Source organism: Phacochoerus africanus, chromosome 3, assembly GCF_016906955.1.
Source record: "Phacochoerus africanus isolate WHEZ1 chromosome 3, ROS_Pafr_v1, whole genome shotgun sequence".
NCBI classification, from domain to species: domain Eukaryota; kingdom Metazoa; phylum Chordata; class Mammalia; order Artiodactyla; family Suidae; genus Phacochoerus; species Phacochoerus africanus.
Genome location: NC_062546.1, coordinates 195,729,595 through 195,750,394, shown reverse-complemented (window position 1 = coordinate 195,750,394; position 20,800 = coordinate 195,729,595). Strand labels below are relative to the sequence as shown.

Here is a 20,800-nt window from a genome sequence, read left to right as displayed (position 1 = left end):
AACTTAGAGAAGAATAGATTTCTAGAGGCTTATTCCTGTCCAGTCCACATTATCTGGAATGAACAGGCAACTTGGCTTGTGTATGTTATTACTTCTTTCTATCATTCACTCACTCACATTCTCTTAGTTAAATATTCATCATTTAAATACAGGTTTGAGCTAATTCAGCTGAACTTGAGTTTTGTTCACGAGTGGATAAAATTTTTCTTCTGTGCTCCTACTCTTTGTCATTTTACATCAGGTGTTGCAAATTCAAATGCCTATAAGGTCAGCAAGTCATGTGTAGGAATGAAGTTGGTAAGGCAGCAAATGATGTAAATAGTCGCTGATGTTTGGTACTGAAGAGAAAGCTGGCATGGGGGGAGAAGGGACCATGGTGAATTGTCCTAAGCGAATGAGGACAGTTGTGACAAACAGCTGGAGCTAGTTATTGCCCTAAGGGAATGCAAATTACTTTTTGTGGATCTTCTGATCTTTCAAGAGAAGTGGAAATGCAGATTTCAATTATATATAATCTCAATTTTTGAATGCCACTTCAAATTTTAATCATAAAGCTGTCTGTGAATCCAGGACAGCTTATTTCTAAGCCAAATATGCCTTCAGATTGTGAGCCTGCAATCTCTTTCAATGATAAATTGTTAACATATAGAAATATGGTTTAGAAAAATTACAGAAACTACTTATGCGAGGTATACAGCACATACATATTTGTGTGTGTGTGTGTGTGTGTATTTCTATGTAGGTATTTCAGATCAGTATGAAAAAATAAATAACTGAATGCACATACACACACACTCCCCTAAGTGAGCCTTTCGGCTTTGGGGGCTTTTTGCATATTCTGTGGGCATGCAGTTATTTTATGCTTCTCCCACATAATCTCTTGATAGAATCTGTGATATTCAAAAAAAAGCTTCCATAATTAAAACTGCATGAATAAATATGGGTATGTGAACATGAGTATTTTCAGTTGGTTTAATAATAGCTATCACTTTAATAGATATAGACAGCCTTTTAAATTTATGAGTATCTAGATGTAGGCCTTTAAAATTAAGCTGCAACTTTTTTGAATATGGCAGTTACTAGGATAATTTGTGGCGAGAAGGTTTATGCCAAACTGGTGTAGGTCTTTCTTCTCTTGAAATACCAGATCAACATACATTTCATTAAAAGTTAATTCTTGAAATAAAATAGTATGTGTCTGCTAGATTTGGGGAGATTATCCAACCCTATTTTTAAGAGGACGAAAACTAACAGACAGATAAAATCTTTGTGCTAAAATGTGTTTAAATGAACGTTGAAGTAACTAAAATTTTCTTTTATTCATTCATATAATTAATCATGTAACATATTTGCTGTTTATTTAACAAAATATTTTTCTCACTTTAATGTTGTTTTTTTGGGGCTGAAAATGCTAGAATACATATTTAAAAGCAAAAATCTAAGAAGTTACATTAAAAATAAGGAAAAATTATTAATCCTATTAAAGGACACAAAAGAGTATCGTACTTGTTTCTTTTCTCACATGTAGGGCCTGAATACACTAACAAAAAAAAAAAAAGGCAAGTGGTATACAAAGTATGGAAATTAAAATTGAGTTCCATTATTCTTGCAGAACCCCAAAGTAATAAAATGAAACGTGATGACAAGTGGAAAATGCCAAAGCCCTACTGATTTTTCCACACTTGTACAAATTAACATTTGTTTGGGGCACCGAGTTTTTCCATTAATTCAATTCACCCACTTGTTCCTTGTGGTTCTCTTGAGAACATTTGCTATATTTTTGAAGCTTGATTAGGGCCTTACTGAATCAGTAATTTGCAAGTTAAAACTGACCATTGTAGTCAGCCTTCAAAAGGCAGAGATGAACCAGGGATGAAAACCTTTAATACCTTCCTTCTCATTTGAGTGAAGACAGTGTTCCAGTTATCTGAGAAACAGAGGAAGCAGAATCTGCCTTCCAAAGAAGTGTTGTATTTTGGATACAGACTCAATACAAAGGTGAGATACACTGGATTTGAATTGGTAAAATATGTAAATCCTTTCCTCCTATACTGTCAGAGATTAATGTCTGAATAGGAGTAGGAAGCACCAACTGTAAAATTATACAGGGCATGGAGATTACCCATCTATCTGCATAATGGGGCTTGATTTAGAGGCTCTATTTTAGGATTGCACATAAAGCACCAACTGAAGAAAGCCAAGCTTTGTTTAATTTGTCCGGGGCAGTGCCCTCATTTTCTACAAGTACTATTCACTTCCCTTCTTCAAGAATGAATAACACATTTTCTTTATGGAATCCCTGTGCATCCTTCTTTTGGGAACAGTAGCTTTTCCAAGCTACTCTCTTAGATGTCTCTTGCGTTGCCTTCTCATAATGCTACTGGATGATGTTATTCGAGGTTGCATTATCTTTATTGCACTTGTTCATCTATGCATAGAGCAAGTGGTATCATTTTTGACTTATCATAGCATGCCTTTGAAAGTGGACATGGGAGAAAACCAAGGCTCAGGGAGTACAAGGCCATGCAATTCTGACAGAGCTGTTTAGAGCAAATGGGTCTTGGCTCTTCAGCAAGAATTGGGTGTCCTGTATTGTATTTGGCTGTCTCTTGAGACTTGCTATCCATCTTATTTTGGCAGTAGCTCAGAGGGCTTTATCTTAGATATGAATAACCTGGGGATTCTTATACCTTCTTTAGATTATTATTTGGGACTTGATCATTGAGGTTCAGCCTATTCAAATAACTAAGTGCAAGATTCACTATTTTTTTTTTTTAGAAGATAATGCTGCTACTCATTTCCGCAGTTTAACATTTACGAAGTCCTTTTAAAATTTTTGTGAGTGTCTCCTTTTTATTTTTATTTTTTATTTTTGTCTTTTTCTTTTTAGGGCTGCACGTGCGGCATATGGAGGTTTCCGGCAAGGGGTCGAATCAGAGCTATAGCTTCTGGCCTACGCTGTAGCCACAGCAACCCTGGATGCGAGCCGTCTCTGAAACCTATACCACAGCTCATGGCAATGCCGGATCCTTAACCCACTGAGTGAGGCCAGGGATCAAACCCACATCCTTATGGATACCAGCTGGGTTCAATACCACCGACCCGCAACAGGAGCTCTCCCATGTTATTTTTACAGATTTTTTAAAATTAAAGAATAATTTGTATTGATGAGACTCTTTGAGTTCCAAGGAGCAGACACCAAACTCAAGCTCACGTAAGCATAAAAGGCAGCGTATTGGTTCATACTGTCCGTAAATCTGCGGTTAGATCTGAGATAGATGCAGCTGGAACCAGGAGCTCAGCATTGCCAAGTGCGTGACTCTCCATTTCTCAGCTCTTCTTGTCTCTCTGTGGTATTATCATTCCCAGACTGACCTTACGGGGCATGGAAGAAGGTCTGCAGCGGCTCTGGAGTCTTCACCCCAGTTTAGCATCCCTACCTATCAGCCTCCCAGAAGATTCTCTTCAGCCAGTCTTGAGTTTCCTCTGAATCAATGCCTCTGGCCAGGATGTGGGGTACTTAGTCAGCCTGTGTCACATATTCTTTCCCTATATTAGGGGGTTGGGAATTGTGACCAGCAGCCCCATTTCATAAAGCAGTATATAGTAGTTGAGAAGTTTTCCCCAAGGAAGAGGGTAGAAGAGTATTCTCAACAGAAACAGCCCTAGCTATGACAGCCCTACCACTGAAGGTTTATAAGAGTGACTCAGAGTTACACGAAAATGTTAATTTTTTTTTTGTCTTTTTAGGGCCACACCCATGGCGTATGGAAGTTCCCAGGCTAGGGATCTAATCAGAGCTGTAGCTGCCAGCCTACACCGCAGCCACAGCAACCCTGGATGCGAGCCGTCTCTGCAACCTGTATCACAGCTCACAACAATACGAGATCCTTAACCCACTGAGTGAGGCCGGGGATCAAACTTGCATCCTCATGGATGCTAGTTGGGTTTGTTAACCACTGAGCCACTACAGGAACTCCAAAAATATTAATTTTCTATAAAAGCATGTATGGTTGTAGACTTAATGATTCATCACATAATCTACATTTTATTCCCTCTTTACCTTCATTCTTTCACAGTGGACAAAAAGGATGCAACTATTAATGAAAAACAAAACACTTAAAAAAAGGACGCATTTTCTCTATTTCACTTACAAATATTGTCTTAGCCTTTTTGTTTAGCTCTTCTAATGAATTTCTTATGTAAAATTGCAATTGTCATTTGATGTATCAGTCTCTACTGACATGAGAAACCTTTCCAGCAGAGGCTCGTATTTTATTTCTGTCCCAGCTGTGCCTCTCACAGTGCTGGCTACATGGGGATAAAGGTTTGTGATGAGACTGGTGAGTGATTACAGGGCACTACCTGCCTGGCTGGAGATGCCCAACCTCTGAAGAATTATGGAGTTGAAATTACTCAACACATCATGTTGAAATTGAAATTTGAACTCCAGGATTTTCCTATCCCCAGCTTAAAGTTTTTTAAAAAATATTTATTTCTTGGGAGTTCCCATCATGGCTCAGTGGTTAATGAGTCTGACTAGCATCCATGAGGATGCTGGTTCAATCCCTGGCCTTGCTCGGTGGGTTGGGGATCTGGCGTTGCCATGAACTGTGGTGTAGGTCATAGACATGGCTTGGATCCTGCATTGCTGTGGTTGTGGTGTAGGCCAGCAGCTACAGCTCTGATTTGACCCCTAGCCTGGGAACCTCCATATGCCATGGATATGGCCCTAAAAAGCAAAAAAAAAAAAAAAAAAATTATTTCTTTTACTTGGCTCTCAGGCCAGTAATCAAGGGCTCATCTGTAACTCCCAGTCTCTCTGTGTGCCTAGTGGTTGAACCTTTTCTTTCTGACAATAATGATGATGAAGACCAGAAGACTGAACTTCTGGGCAGTGTGGTTGTCCAGCCCCATGAGAATAGGGTCATTTCAGTTGCCATCTTTAGGAACTTCCTGTGTTTATGGGAGTCAGGCCGAGGGGAGCTGCAGTTTCATGTACCTCACTTAGAGCCTCAGCAAAATGGCAGCCTGGGAAGAGTGTCCTCACTTGTTCATTACCTCATCTTCTGAGCCCCTCTGCCTTTATCCTCTTCACTCTGTGGCTCCAGTTTTTTTTTTTTTTTTCCACAGAGGCAAACCAACCTCAGCTGTCACTTCCACTGATCTGTGTTGCTCCTCACAGACCACTTTGCAACCCCAAACCAGCACCGTCCTTGGATGGAAATCAATTAGCAGCCAAGACAGAAATGTCCAGATGGATGTGAAAACTTGCATTTATGCAATTAATATGAAAACTTTCTTTTATGAAAAAAAATATAGTTTGGGAGTTCCTGCTGTGGCACAGTAGTAAGGTCTGGAGTTGTCTGTGAATTAGCACAGGTTTTATCCCCAGCCTAGTGCAGCAGGTTAAGGATCTGGTATTGCTGCAGCTATGGCACAGGTTGCCAGCTGTGGCTCGAATTCACTCCCCTGTCTGGGAACTTCCATATGCCATGGGTGCTGCTGAAAAAGAAAAAAACCAAAATACAAGTCAATACTTCTTGGGATACTTAAATACAAGTCTCCCATTTGAGAAAATATCAAAGATGCCACCTTTGCATTCTAAAAAGGGGCTTTATCAGGGTTAAGTCAGAGATAAAACTATTAGGTGATATATATTAAGTGATTTATTCAAGGCATTGGCTTATGCAGTTGTGGGGGCTGTCTAAGCAAGGGTGAGATCCTTAGGGAAGGCTGCGAGGAAGGGTGGGCAATTTCATAGAGTGAAATTGCTGTTCATAGCTAGAATTCCTTTTTCAAAGAATCCTCAGCTCACCTATTAAAATCTTTGAATTGGTCTAATCAGGCCCGCTCAGATTATCTAGAATGATCTCCCTTACTTTAATTCAACTGATTATCTGCTTGAATCACATTCACAAAATACCTTCATGGCGGCACCTAGATGAGCATTTGATTGGATAAGTGAGCCTGGCAGCCTAGTCAGGTTGTCATGCAAATCTGATCATCAGAGTGGTCATTTGGAGTTCTAGAAGATTCTGTGTGGACTTGTGAAATGCAGACCTTGTTCGGATATAAATTCCAAAACCTTTGCTGCCTTTACACTGAATTGGTATGGGAATTATTTTTGGCAACTTATATCTAGGTGAATGGCCTTGTGTACATATGTCATCATTCATTTCTTCAGTCCTGCGTTTGTCCAGAAAAGTCAAGTTGGATGAAGTAGTGAGCAGGTATACTCCATGAACCCTGGTCTAAAAATCATTATTTTTATATTTGTACTGTGTATTTTTCTTTCATTTCATTACCTGCATTACCTTCCACAAATGTTCATTGAACGTCTATGATGTTTCAGGTGATGTTTTAGGTCCTTGGGAGACTTCGTGGATTAAAGCCGTTTCTGTTTATATGGCACTTATATTCCAGTGGATGGGAAGAGACAATAAAAGACATTGCAAAGTGGCAATAAGTAGTGATAAGAATAATAAAGCGAGAGAAGGGAACAGACAGCAAGGGGCATTTATGTGTATCCAGCTTAGCCGTATAGTTTGCAGAGGCCTGTGTAAAATAAAAATCAATGTCCTCTATTCAAAAAATAGAAAAAATAGTGCCATTAAAAGTACTAAAATTAGGAGTTCCTGTTGTGGCTCAGTGTTAATGAATCTGACTAGGATCCATGAGGATGCAGGTTCAGTCCCTAGCCTGGCTCAGTGGGTTAAGGATCTGGCATTGCTATGAGCTGTGGTGTAGGCTGGCAGCTACAGCTCCAATTGGACTCCTACCCTGAGAACCTCCATATGCCATGGGTGTGGCCCTAAAAAGACAGAAGAAGACAAAAGAAAAAACAAACAACAACAACAACAACAACAACCAAAACAAACAAACTAAAAATAAATCTTTTTTTTTCCTGCCATGAATCTCTTTCTGCAATCATTATGGTAGTTTTCTTTTTCTTTTTCTTTTTAAATGCTATTTAGTGCTGTTCTAAGTAAAGAAAAAGTAAAACTTTAGATGATTAACATGAATTTATCATTCATGATTATATTGTTCAGTGCCCACTTTAAATAGAAATATGTGTGGAATCACTGAAATTACCCAGTTGGCATTTCGTAGTTCATATATGCAAATGAATTTTGATCTTAGTGGAACAGTGGACACAGAGCAAAGAATGAACTTGCTTGTGTTTATTTCGTTTTTCAGACATGCACATTCTCCTTTGATTTACTCCTGAGTAAGAGGCCCGGTAAGAGGAGGAGTTCTGATGACCCTTCTGTGTCATCGTTTTCAGTATTAGTGGTTGCCTAATACAGAGAGTCGTACAAACAAAAAGGATAGGATAGGGCTCCTTGATCATTTGTACTTCTTATTAGAGTGACTTTTTTCTGCATTGGAAGCAAATTCTAATTCTAAAGAAAGCATGTGCTCTTGGAAAACTGAGTCATAGACTTAACATCCTTACTTTTTCAGGCAGACCTCAGAGAGACTGGATTTGGTTCCAGACCACTGCAATAAGGCAAATCGCGAGATACAGCAAAAATTTTTTTCCCAATGCATATAAAAATTATGTTTTTTTTTTGTTTGTTTTTTGTCTTTTTTGTTGTTATTGTTGTTGTTGCTATTTCTTGGGCCGCTCCCTCAGCATATGGAGGTTCCCAGGCTAGGGGTCTAATCGGAGCTGCAGCCACCGGCCTACGCCAGAGCCACAGCAACACGGGATCCGAGCCGCGTCTGCAACCTACACCACAGCTCACGGCAACGCCGGATCGTTAACCCACTGAGCAAGGGCAGGGACCGAACCCGCAACCTCATGATTCCTAGTCGGATTCGTTAACCACTGCGCCACGACGGGAACTCCTAAAAATTATGTTTATGCTATGCTCTGTTAAGTGTGCAATAGCATTTGGCCTAAGAAAACAATGTACATACCTTAATTACAAATATTTTATTGCTAAAAAGTTCCAACCATCATCTGAGCCTTCAGTGAGTCTTGGTCTTTTTGCAACAGTACCATCAAAGACCATGGATCATGGATCATCAGAACAAACATAGTAAGAATGAAAAAAGTTTGAAATATCTCAAGAAATACCACATTGTGATACAGAGCCACAAAGTGAGAAAATGCTGCTGGGCAAAATGGTGCTGGTAGACTTGTTCAATGCAGGGTTGCCACAGACCTTCAATTTGTGTAAAAAAAAAAAAAAAAAGCGGTATCTGCAAAGTACAATAAAGCAGGGAACAATAAAATGCCTGGGCTCAGTTTCCATCTTACTGAATTCCTGCCCATTGGAGGTGAATGCACATGTTGTGACTATCTACTTACACATGTGCTGTGCCGTCCCATCAGACTTACAAAACGCAAGTTCAAAAATAAAGTTATTAAGAATTTCAAGATGGTGACATTAAACCAAGAGAATTATACCAAGCATGGAGCCCCTCTGAGTGTAGGGCCCTGTGTGATTGATTGCACAGGATGCATGCTCTGTGTGTGTGTATGTGGGCGGGTGGCTATTTTAGATGAATGTTAATAAAGAAAGACTGTCTCATAAGATGTCGTTTAATCCGGTTCTTCAAGAAGGCGAAGAAGCAAGGTTTCAGATACTGAGGGCAAGAGTACATGTTCAGAGTTTCCATATGTCTTTGGCTCATTCTCAGCGAGTAAGGAGGCCACTGACGCTGGGCCTGAGTAAGTGAGGGAATGATGGTGAGAGATGAGATTCAAGAGGCTTTGGGACCCTGAATCATGCCATGCATGGGCTTGAAGGCCAATGTAAGGACTTAGAGTGTTTCTGTGAGAAGACAGGAGGACTCAGGAGGGGGAACCTGCTTTTATTTAACCAATTGAAGGTTTGTGGCAACCCTGCATTGAGCAAGTCTATAGGCACCATTTTCCCAGTGGCATCCCTTTGGCAGAAGGAGGACAGCCATGGTTAGATTTTAGAAGGATTCCTTCCTGCTGCTGTGTGGCCAGGTTGGAAGTGGCAAGACTAGTGTGGAAGCTGCTATAATAGATCAAAAAAAGATGGAACTTGAACTGGGTGTATAGATACATAGTGGTGATTAAATGTGGTTGGATTCTGGGCATATTTCAAAACGAGTGTCAACAGGAGTTGCATATAGAATGGGTATCTACTTAGAGTCCTGGCCTGAGGCAGTGGATAGAAAAGTCCATTGAGAAGTAGTGAATTTTCTCAAGTTCTGCAGCCACTAGGGCAGTCAGAGAATGGATGTTGTGTGCCTGTGTGTTTTTCATCAGTTCTCCTCCTTTTTTTTAATTATCTTTAGACTTTCTCCTGAGTGTCTCCTATAACATCCTCTTCTCAACATCTTTACTTATTTTGCTGAATTCAGCATGGATCTCGTGTCTAGAATCTCTTCTGTGCACATGACCTTGGAAGAACCTCTCAGGTCAAGGTCCTGGTGACGCTACCACTGCCCCAAGTTTTAACGGCATCTGCCGAGGTGTGGATTGTCGCCCACAGTTTCATTTTGGTAGCTTTTTCCTTCTGTTTTACTGGGTACCTTTTGGCCTGCCCTAGTAAAATGAATTAATAGAACAAAGATTTTGCTGCTGGGTTTGCTCTACAATTGCACCATGTACAATTCCAAATGACTTAACTCTGGCTTCCTTTTTTTTTTTTTTTTCTTTTTCTGCTTTTCAGCACTTTCAGACCATGCTGAAGTCTAAGTTGAATGTCCTGACACTGAAAAAGGAACCTCTGCCAGCCGTCATCTTCCATGAGCCTGAGGCCATTGAGCTGTGCACCACCACACCCCTGATGAAGACCAAGACTCACAGTGGATGCAAGGTAGGGGGCCCGTGGCCAGCAGGGGCCCTTGAGGTGGGACAGACAAAAGAATGTGTCACCTCAAGGTACTTGTTTCAAGGGGATATTTTTTTTTTTTTTTAAAGAATGAATATATCGCGTGACTAGTAGAATAAGCTCACTGAGTGGCGGTAGTATGAACCTATACCTTACTTTATTTTTCTTAGCAATATAGAAAGATGATGCAGATGTAGATACAGAGATGTGATATAGAGCCTCACATTGGGGTACACATCAAAGACATAAATTTAAGTGTGTGCGAATGAAATAGTAATTTGCCGTATTCTTGCTAGCCCCTATGGAACTTTGGGCTTGGTAAGAGAAGTTCTGTTCTTAATGAGAATTCCTCCCTTTGTATTTGCAATCTGAATAAACTATCTTCAAGACTGAAAAGTGAAAGAAATTTCTCAGTAGTTGTGCTCTCTGGATCCTTTGGGGGTTATTTTACATTTTTGTTTTGCTTCAGCTCTCAAAATGTATGCTAATATTCATGCCTCAGAATCCGTTTAAACAACGTTTTTCATTTATGTAAACTGTAATGCTGACATGGAAAGAAAATTGGAAATGAAATGCATGATTTTGGTAAGCTTTGGGGTTCTTTCTCATACAATATTCTTTTTCACACATGTTGATGAATATAGTCATTGGTTTAGAGGTAACAAAGAAAATATGTCTTATGCATATCTCATCATCAGAAATTTGTTTTGAGTAGTGCAAGTAAATTAAGGGGCAGGAAAATGCATGTTTGCCTGTGGATTTCTTTTACAACCTTAGAGATACACTCCTTGTCTTATTGCTTTCCAGGTTGGGGAAGCAAAGATCCATTGATCTTTCTGGCCAGAGTCTTCTGTCCACTTCCCAGTTCTTGCATAGCTGTGGTCAGGTTGGCGCTTACAGCCATCTTCAGTGATGGTGTGTGTGCAGAAAACCCCACACACGCCCATTCATTCCACACACGTTCACTGGGTGCCCACTGTCTGCCCAGCACTGGAGGCGCCGTGAACAAGACCCCCCCCCCCAAGCGTCTTTATGGGGTTTAACTGTTAGCTGGAGGAAGAGAGGGGAAAAAATACAGATTAACAAGCCTTGGCTGATGAGAAAGCCAGTCTGTGAAGAACTCGAGGTGGAATCTGTCAGGCAGCAGGAGTGGGAAGGCCAGCTCCCTGTAGAGGACATGGTCTCGTGTGTTATGGATGGAAAATAAGGGGCCAGTGAATCTGGGGAAGTGAGAAAGTTGTGGTTAATAGTGGTGCCCTATGGGGCATCCACGTATAAGGAGCTTCGATGCCATGGCATGGAGTTTAGAGTTTGTTTTCATCCCTATAGGGAAATATCACAGGGATTTAGGCAAGTGGGGCAAATGACTCCATTTGAAAAAGTGAGTTTAGATGCTAACTCCGCTTAGCGGAGCTCCCAACTTTCAAAAAGCAGTTCTCAGTGGCTCAGCTTTGATGGGAGAGAGTGGACCCACTGAACCGCCTTTAGTCCTGTTGCAAGCAATGCTTTTTTGGTGACGTGAAGATATAAAGGACTTATAAAAAGACTCATTAAATTTGAAAGTGATAAGAGAAGAAACTGGGTTATGGTTCCTTTAGAGATTTCCTAAAGTCATTTCAAATTCTGTTCCTGTTGGGGAAACTGGCCCCTCAAAAGCAAGATCAAGTCAGTAGGGACAAGTCTAAGGAGAAGAGTGTAGTTTGATAAAGTCTACAGAGCATGTTTAAGTGGGAGGGAAAAATGCAGTTTCAGAACAAAAAGACCTGGCGAGGCAATCGGATGTGAACGAGATATGTGTGTGTGTGTGTGTGTGTGTGTGTGTGTGTGTGTGTGTGTGTGTAGAGAAAGAGAGAGAGAGATGGAAATGGAGATAGCGGAGAGAGAAGGAGAAATATTTGCTGAAAGACAAAAGCCATAATATTTCTGACAAGCAATATAGGGTTCAGGGCTCACAGAGTAAATTTTTTGTGTGTTCTGCTTTAGGTCGTGTTCATTTATTTTACTTCTAGAAGGATGTTGTTGAAAAAAATAGAAGGAATTCAGAAGAGCATTGCCCTGGCATTGGTCTGTGGGGCTAGTTGTACAAAGAGAAATCAGCAGAGATTTTTGCTGGATACAGGAAGAAACTTCTGCATTCAAGGTGAAAAAACATATTCCCCTGGGCTATAAAAAATATATGAACGCTCCAGCCCTAGAAATCTTGAAGAGGAGATTCCAGGCCCAGATAATCACAATCCTGGAATGAGAAATCTGGGCCAACACCTCTCGAGATACTTTCCCGCTTTAAGATTCTGTTTCAAGGAAAAAACCTCTACTGCATCATTCTTCCAGTTGTGTACTTGAATGACTTTACATATTTAAATTTTAACTGCATGCGTACTGGAATTGCAGCCTTTAATTTTCTAAGATGACGTCACACTGGTGTTCAGAGTCATGTGCTTTGGTTCAAAAATGACAAAACAAAGTTAGGTGTTTGAGCCTTGAAATTTCTGTTTAAAATCTTGAGACCTCCCCTATATATATATATATTTTTTTTTTTTTTTTCACATCATCCTGAGGAACAAAGTGCAGTGTTTCCTCTCGGATTCTTGGGAGTAACTTAGCTCACAAAATGCCAGCTGCAGAAGGCACTCTCTGGGGCCCGGGCCTGCCAGGAATAATGAGCACAATGTAGCCCGGGGCCCAGCTGCAGAGCCAGCCTGGGGACCCTCTGACACCACACAGTGCTGGTTCTTTTTTTGCCTAACAGCTCTCAAGTTGTGCTCCCAGAACTTTAGGTTTGGGGAGGGAGAGAGGCAGGAGGAAGCAAAGGAGAGGGGAGTTGAAAATGGATCGTGGTTAACAGAGGTCGAGGCCCTGGCTCCTCTCGAATTTCCCAGTTCCCTCTGATCTGTATTCTCTGTGGGTCTTGGTGGGATGGCCCTGGCCAGGCTATTCATGTTGTGGGCAGCTGGGTCTTTGTGTATTCTCCTCTACTCCGCCACTTTTTTTTTTTTTTTTTTGAGTGGCGTTATTTAACTGTACAATCCACTGCATACTATTAGGATGCTGGTTGGAGCTGTTTGCAGTATCAGATGCTGTGTCTGATTTTGCAGCAGAGACAATGGCTTGTCTTGCCCGTCTTCCCCTGCCTAACACAATGGCATCCTAGGTGGTGCTTGGCTTGTTAGCAAACATTTATTTAATTACTAGTCATTGAGAAGCTACTGTGTATATGGAATTGCGGAGAAAGGAATCAAAGCCGGTCTTATGAGTAAAGCAAATAGAGTCAAAGAGAAGGAATAAGGGGAATACCCAGATCAACTGCAAGTGTGTTTCGTATCCAGTCTCCTAAGATAGACCATGACGGAAAAGAAAATATAAAAGAAGAATGCGTGTACGTGTGTGACTGAGTCACTTTGCTGTACGGCAGAAATTGGCACAGCAGAGTTGTACAACTATAATTTTTTTAAAAAAGAAAAAACAGAGTTCCCATTGTGGCTTATTGGGTAAGAACTCGACAGAATGTCTGTAAGGATGTGGGTTTGATCCCTGGCCTTGCTCAGTGCGCTAAGCATCCGGCATTGACGTGAGCTGTGGTGTAGGTTGCAGACCTGGCTCAGATCCCTCGTTGCTGTGGCTGTGGTGCATGTCGGCAGCTGCAGCTCCGATTCGACCCCTAGCCTGGAACTTCTACAAGCCACAGGTGCGGCTCTAAAAAGAGAAAAAAATTAAAAAAAAAAAAAAGAAAAAAACAGAAAAAACCTATGGAATAAACTGAAGCATCCAGTGAGTTCCTATACAACCACGTGGGCCCTATATGACATCCATTCCACAGAGACAGTCCCTGGCTACCTGGTGCTTTCAGTTTTAAAGCCAAATAGGAGCTGTGCTATAACAAATAAACTGACACATAAGGGGGAAGGGGGTTTAGTAAGGCTGGAAAACCTTATAACACTTATTTTTTATTTAAAACGTTTTATAAATTTTGTGATTGGTGGTCATTCCTGAGTGTAAGGATTTCAGTCAAGTGAAAGGCAGAGAAATACTAAGGGAAGCTGCGTGGGGAAAGACACAGGAGGAGAAGCAGGACCGTTGGAAGTTATCTGCACAGGGCTCCTGTCTGGGTCTGGACCTCTCTGCCTTTTTTCTGGGTTGGCCTGATTGTCTTCCTCTGCATCCTCTCGGCATCACTGCATGGACCTCTGCTCCTGAGCTAGGTCTCGAGGGATGCTGTCCAGAGCTGATGGTTCTCTTGGCCACCAGGCAGCCTTTGGGAGGTGCTAGTACATAGGGCTAGTTAAGCAGGTAGTGTTCCTTTCCAGTCCCCTCCCTTTCCTCCCTTATTTAAGGTTTAAGCCAATTATTTATGTTTTTGCTTGTCTCCCTCAATCTGCCACTTGGGTGCTGTCCAGCCACCTCTGTCCCTTCACCCTTCACCACTGGCCCCACCAGCATCTCACCTGGATCTGCTCCCCAAGTGATGCTCCAGTTCCCAAATCTCATCCCCTCCTGAGTGAGGCACTTGACCTGACATCCTACGAAGCCCCACCTAAGACCCTTGCTGTCTTGTTTCCGATGGTGAGGGCAGAAACCATCCGACAGACTAGTTTCTAAGGGAGGAGTTAACGATTCATAAACCAGGACAATTTTCACTTTACTCCTTGAGCTTTCCTGTATTGAGGAGTGCCAGGGGTGGTCCCTCAGGAAGGATGTGGATGGCTGACAGTTTCACGGGACAGAGAGAGGAGAGTTGCTGGAGTGAATGGCCCGTCTTAGAAGTGGATTCCGGCAAATCCCACTTATTTTATAAGCCCTCCTCATTTGACTTTAAGTATATTTAACATTAGCGTCATCTGTGTCTATTTTCTACACTACATCTTGGGTTTATTTCATCAGTTCTATATTTAATTAGACATAGTCTTGTTTTCTCATTTTAGCTATGGGCCATTGTTGTTACACATAACAGAAGGGAGAAACATTTGATTATATTGTCATTCTCATCAAATGCATTTTGCGGCCCTTTCATGGTATAGGTCATTTTGGACCTGTGATGCCAATTGTAGAGACCTTCTCCTCGCAACACACGTTTCTGATTTAGATGTGAAGACAGAATACAAGGAATAGTGGTAAATGAAGTAAGATTCAGGCCCATGGTCTTTATGGGTTGTTTTCCTCTAAATTCAGAGTAGATGATATCAAATTTTAAGCTATTTTCTCTTCATTCCTTCTCAGACTTTCCTGTAAACAAAGCAGTCACGTCTGCTCATCTGCACAAATACAAGGGATAAAAGTTGATAAGAGCTAACGTCTGTTGTTTAAGAGACAGGTTTTTATTTTCCTGCAATTTTGACTCTTTATTGATTTATAAATTTTTTGACCTTTTCCTTCCCTTCCTCTTTCCATCCTCCCTTCCTTCCTGATTTTCGTTTTCTTTTTTTTAAAGAAAGAACAGTTGATTGACAACGCTGTGCCATTTTCTGCTGTACAGCAAAGTGACCCAGTCATACACGTATATACATTCTCCTTCCTGATTTTCTAGTTTCATTTCTTTCTTCATCCACAAGAATATACTGCATACTTGCAAAATGTTCCAGGTATTAATAAGGACACATAGATAAACAATGGCTTTGGATGCTTTGGGTTGAAATAGCAGGAAACCTTATTCACATTGACTTAAATCATTAAAATGTATTTGCTTTTGAATCTGCAAATTCCAGTAGGAGGGAAGAGGGCAGGAGATGCCAGAGAGGGAACAAAAGTGCCTGCTACAAGGAGTGGTCTAAGGCTTGAAGGGAGACACATATACCTTGCAGAAAGAACGATGGGGGTTGAGGGAAATGCAATGTCCTTAGGTTGCTGAGCAAGGGCTGCTTCTCCTTCCATGTTATAGCCCAGCCCACTCCCTTGAATCCTTATAGAGGATGTTTCTGTGTGGATGGGATGAGCCTGAGTTTGAGTACAAGGCTACTCTCTTGAGCCCCTTCTTGCAGGCAGTCATGAATGGCCATCAGCTGCTACGTGGTTTGGCCACGTACATTGAAGGGCTTTCATCTTATGGGTGGGGAAGGTGTTTTCATTCACTGGAGAAAGGATGGGCCCCCACCTGCCCTCATTTTTTTCAGCTTTTTGGTCCAGGTTTCTAATTTGGCAGCCCATTATTCAAGGTTAGAACAGTGAAAGAGAAACAGAGTTTCGGAAGAGATGAGTTCAAGCCTATGGAATCTGGGGTGTTTGTGAAAACACCAATGGCAATACCCAAAGGGCATTTTTAAAGACGGATTTAGAGCTTTGTGGATGTCTGGTCCCTCAAGGTGAATGGGACCCAGGAGAGGAGAAAGAGGTGAGAAAGATATGCACATGCATAAACCTACATATGTAGTCACACACCTGCTTCTCATTTTAAGGATGCTAGAGAGACGACTCACTGGGGTAGGAGCCTTAGGAAAACCAGAGGAAGCTCTCCTCCCTACCAGGTACTGAATCTCTTCTCAGCCTTGTTCCTCTCTCTTCATCTTACCATACACAGAACCCACTGTCCTCACCACTCTTTGCAAGTCTCAAAAGCATCAGGGGGAAAAGTGGATGTAACTCCAGGGACAGTTGAAGCCCCTGTATGTTGTTTCCGCATTGGTCTCTGTTTGCATGTTTGAGATACTGACTACTTAGGCAGTTGCTGTGGTACCTGGCATGGAGGGATCTTTTTTTTTTTTTTTTTGAAAAAAACATTTTATTGAAGTATAGTTGATTTACAGTGTTCCTTCAATTTCTGCTTTATAGCAAAGTGACCCAGCCTCACATATACATACATTCCTTTTTTTTTTCTCCTATACTATCTTCCATGATGTTCTAACCCAGGAGACTGGACACAGTTCCCTGTGCTGAACAGCATGACCCAATTACTGATCTGTTCTGCATGTAATAGTTTGCATCTACCAACCTTAAACTCCCCATCCATCCCCTTCTCTCCCCCCACCCCCCTGGCAAACACAAGTCTGCTCTCTATATCCATGATCTGTTTCTGTTTTGTAGGTAAAATCATTTGTGCCATATTTTAGATTCCACATATAAGTGATATCATATGGTATTTGTCCTTCTCTTTCTGACATTTCACTTGGTGTGAGAGTCTCTAGTTCCATCCATGTTGCTGCAAATGGCATTATTTTGATCCAGCAATCCCACTCTTGGGCAAGTATCCAGACAAAATTTTCATTCAAAAAGATATATGCACCCAAATGTCCATTGTCAGATGAATGGATTAAGATGTGGTACATATATACAATGGAATACTATTCAGCCATAAAAAGAGGGATCTTTTATTTATGACTTTAATGTAAACTTTGGCCATGAGTCCCAACTTATGACTTTGAATTCTGTGCTTTGGTCTTCCTACTCCCAGGTGTGGTGGCTTCAACACAGTTCTTTATCCTTCATGAGCTCACATTTGTTATATGATGACTAGAATCTTTTTACCTTGGGAAATGTCTTCATTTCGGCTGACAAAAGTACTTTGATGGTAGATTATCATTACTCCTGAATGCTTGTTGAATAGGATGGTGGACTCCTTTGTGAGGTCACTCTTCCCCATGATTGACCTGCCCCATTGAGAGATGCTCTAGGGATCTCTGATACCTTCAAACTATGTATTTCCTGCTACCGCACATGCTGGGGGAGGTGTGGCTGAAAATGATCATTTGACTCTAGGGAACCAGATTTGGCATTAAAGCTTAACCTTTGCACAATTCCAAAGATGATTTCTTCCTGCGAGTCCAGATTTGTCTACTTTACTTCTTCTTGTTTTTTTTTTTTTTGCTCTTTTAGGGCCGCATGTGTGACATATGGAAGTTCCCAGGCTAGGTTTTGAATCAGAGCTCCAGTTGCCAGCCTATACCACGGCCACAGCCACAGCAGATCTGAGATGCATCTGTGACCTACACCACAGCTTATGGTAATGCTGGATCCTTAACCCACTAAGCGAGGCCAGGGATTGAACTTGCATTCTAATGGATACAAGTTGGTTTTGTTACCACTGAGCCACAGCAATAACTCTGCCTACTTCTTGTCTTTAAAAATTCCTGGGAGATCATAAAGATTTGTTAGTGAAAAATGGGGAAAAATCTCAATAATGTCTAAAAGAAATAATTTTTTTACTCTACATTACTATGGGAAAACATGCAGGCATTAAACATGTTGTAGAAATTACAGTGATGAGGAAAATGTTCATAATGTTATATGAATAAAAAATTGGTTGCAAAGTGTTATTAGATCCTATTTTTGCAAAATAAAATATTTGCAAATATTCGTAATAGAACATTCACACTAAAACATGAGCAGAAATGATCCCAGGATAGTCAAATGATAGGTAAAACTTATGATTTTTCTTTTTTTTTGCCTTGGATTTTTATACATTTTCAACAATGAACAAATGTTACTCTTGTAACTAGTTTTTAAAAAATAATTATTCATATGAAAAAATGCTCAACATCACTGATTATTAGAGAAATGCAAATCAAAACTACCACAAGATACCACCTCACACCAGTCAGAATGGCCATCATCAATAAGTCCACAAATAACAAGTGCTGGAGGGGGTGTGGAGAAAAGGGAACCCTCCTGCACTCTTGGTGGGAATATAAGCTGGTACAACCACTATGTAGAACAGCTTGGAGGTACCTCAGAAAACTATACATAGAACTACCATATGGCCCAGCAACCCCACTCTTGGGCATATATCCAGACAAAGCTTTCCTTGAAAAAGACACATGCACCCACATATTCATTGCAGCTCTATTCACAATAGCCAAGACATGGAAACAACCCAAATGTCCATTGACAGACGATTGGATTAGGGAGATGTGGTATATATACACAACTGAATACTACTCAGCCATAAAAAGGAGCAAAATAATGCCATTTGCAGCCACATGGATGGAACTAGAGACTCTCATCCTGAGTGAAGGAAGTCAGAAAGAGAAAGACAAATATCATATGACATCACTTATATCTGGAATCTAATATATGGCACAAAGGAACCTTTCCACAGAAAAGCAAATCATGGACTTGGAGAACAGACTTGTGGTTGCCAAGGGGGAGGGGGAGGGAGTGGGATGGATGGGGAGCTTGGGGTTGATGAATGCACACTATTGCCTTTGGAATGGATTAGCAATGCGATCCTGCTGTGTAGCAGTGGGAACTATGTCTAGTCACTTATGACGGAGCATGATAATGTAAGAAAAAGAATGTATACATGTATGTGTAACTGGGTCACCTTGCTGTACAGCAGAAAATTGGCAGAACACCATAAACCAGCTATAATGGAAAAAAATAAAAATCATTATATATAAAAAATATTATTAAAGAAAAAATTATTTGGATGAGAAGTTTGTCTGGGAAGTTATCTCTAACAAACTCCAGAAATTTACATTGTGACTCAGCAGGTTAAGGACCTGTCATAGTGTCTGAAGATGTGGGTTTGACCCCTCGTCTTCCTTATCGGGTTTAGGATCCAGTGTTGTCAGCAAGCCGTGGTGTAGGCTGGCAGTTGCAGCTCCAATTTGACTCCTAGCCTGGGAACTTCCATTTTCACAGATGTGGCCATAAAAAGGAAAAAGAGAGAGAGAAAAGAAGTAGAAAGAAACTCTGTTCTCCACGTTGCATTTGGAAGACAGCTCCCTCTAAGTCACCCACCTAGACCTTTGTTTCTTCTCTTTGCCTACATCAAAATTTCCATAGCTTCAGGGAAAGTGACATCTTTCCATCTCACTTGCAACTGGGCTGGTGGCAGACTAGGCTGGTGTGCTCAGCCTAATCACTGCCATCCTGCTCACAAGCATTTGCCAGGGTAGGGTACTGTTTTCTACAGAACTGCTTGGTGGTGGCAACCTTAGTGCTTAAAACAACAAAAGTTTATTCTCTCATGGATCTGGAGGCCAGAAGTCCACAGTCTCACTGGGCAGAAATCGTGAGGTCAGCAATTCCATGCCCTCTGGAGGCTCTGGGGAGAATCTGCTCCCGGCTTCTTCTAGATGATGGCAGTGGCAGGCCTTGTGTGGCTCGTGGCCGTGGCCACGTCAAGCGAGTCTCTCCCTCATCACACCATACTGTCTTCTCTTCTGCCTGTACCAGACCTCCCTCTGCCTCTCCCTTAAAATCACACGTGCAGTCGGAGTTAAAGCCCACAAGTCCCTGCGGGATAGTCCCCTCATCTGAAGATGCTTAATTTATTCAGATCTGCAGACTCTTTTTCCATATAAGGTGACATTTACAGTTCCAGGGATTAGGACCTAATATCTTTGTGTAACCATGATTTTACTTACTAAGAGTTTCTGCTTTTTATTTATTTGTTTATTTTTAAAATTTATTTTAGAGCCACACCCTTGGCGTATGGAAGTTCCCAGGCTAGGGGCTGAATCAGAGCTACAGCTGCCAGCTTACACCACAGCCACAGCGGTGCCAGATCCAAGCTGCATCCGAGATCTACACCGAAGCCTGTGGCAATGCCAGATCCCTAACCCACTGAGGGATTGAACCTGCATCCTCGTGGATACTCGCTGGATTCATTTTCCCCTGCACCACAACAGGAACTCCCAGTTTCCGCTTTTTTAAAGGAGGAATTCTAGAAGTGTTAGAACTTGCGGGCAAAAATATAACGCTCCTTGTTAATCAATAGTTTATGTTCGTTTACCGTTTCATCAGCCTACGAAAAATCTTGCGTTGGAATTCAGACAACTGCTTAAAAGAATAGAAACTTGGCCGGTGGAATTATTTTGCTCCTATGTTTCTTTATCTTCTTTATTCTTTATCAATATTTCTGAGAAAAGAAGTGCTATCTTAAAATTTTTAATGGAATTAGATTTCTTTCACCAAGTTGTGAGCATTTGTGATTCATTATGGTTCAGTGTAGTAAGTGTATTAAACAATGTTTGTGGGGAAAAAAATGCGAAATTCTGCCACAGGGACCGAGAATGTTCTTCCTCCCCTCCCAACAAAGCTTTAAGGAT

At 41.3% G+C, this 20,800-nt stretch overlaps 1 protein-coding gene across 1 annotated transcript in view; it reads left to right on the top strand.

Moving 5' to 3' along the window:
* PID1 (phosphotyrosine interaction domain containing 1) overlaps nucleotides 1–20,800 on the top strand; it is a 257,326-nt gene that overhangs the window by 109,727 nt on the left and 126,799 nt on the right. The window contains exon 2 of the mRNA XM_047773687.1: nucleotides 9,660–9,806. Within this exon, the coding sequence (XP_047629643.1) occupies nucleotides 9,660–9,806 (147 nt within the window). The remainder of the gene's footprint in view (nucleotides 1–9,659; nucleotides 9,807–20,800) is intronic.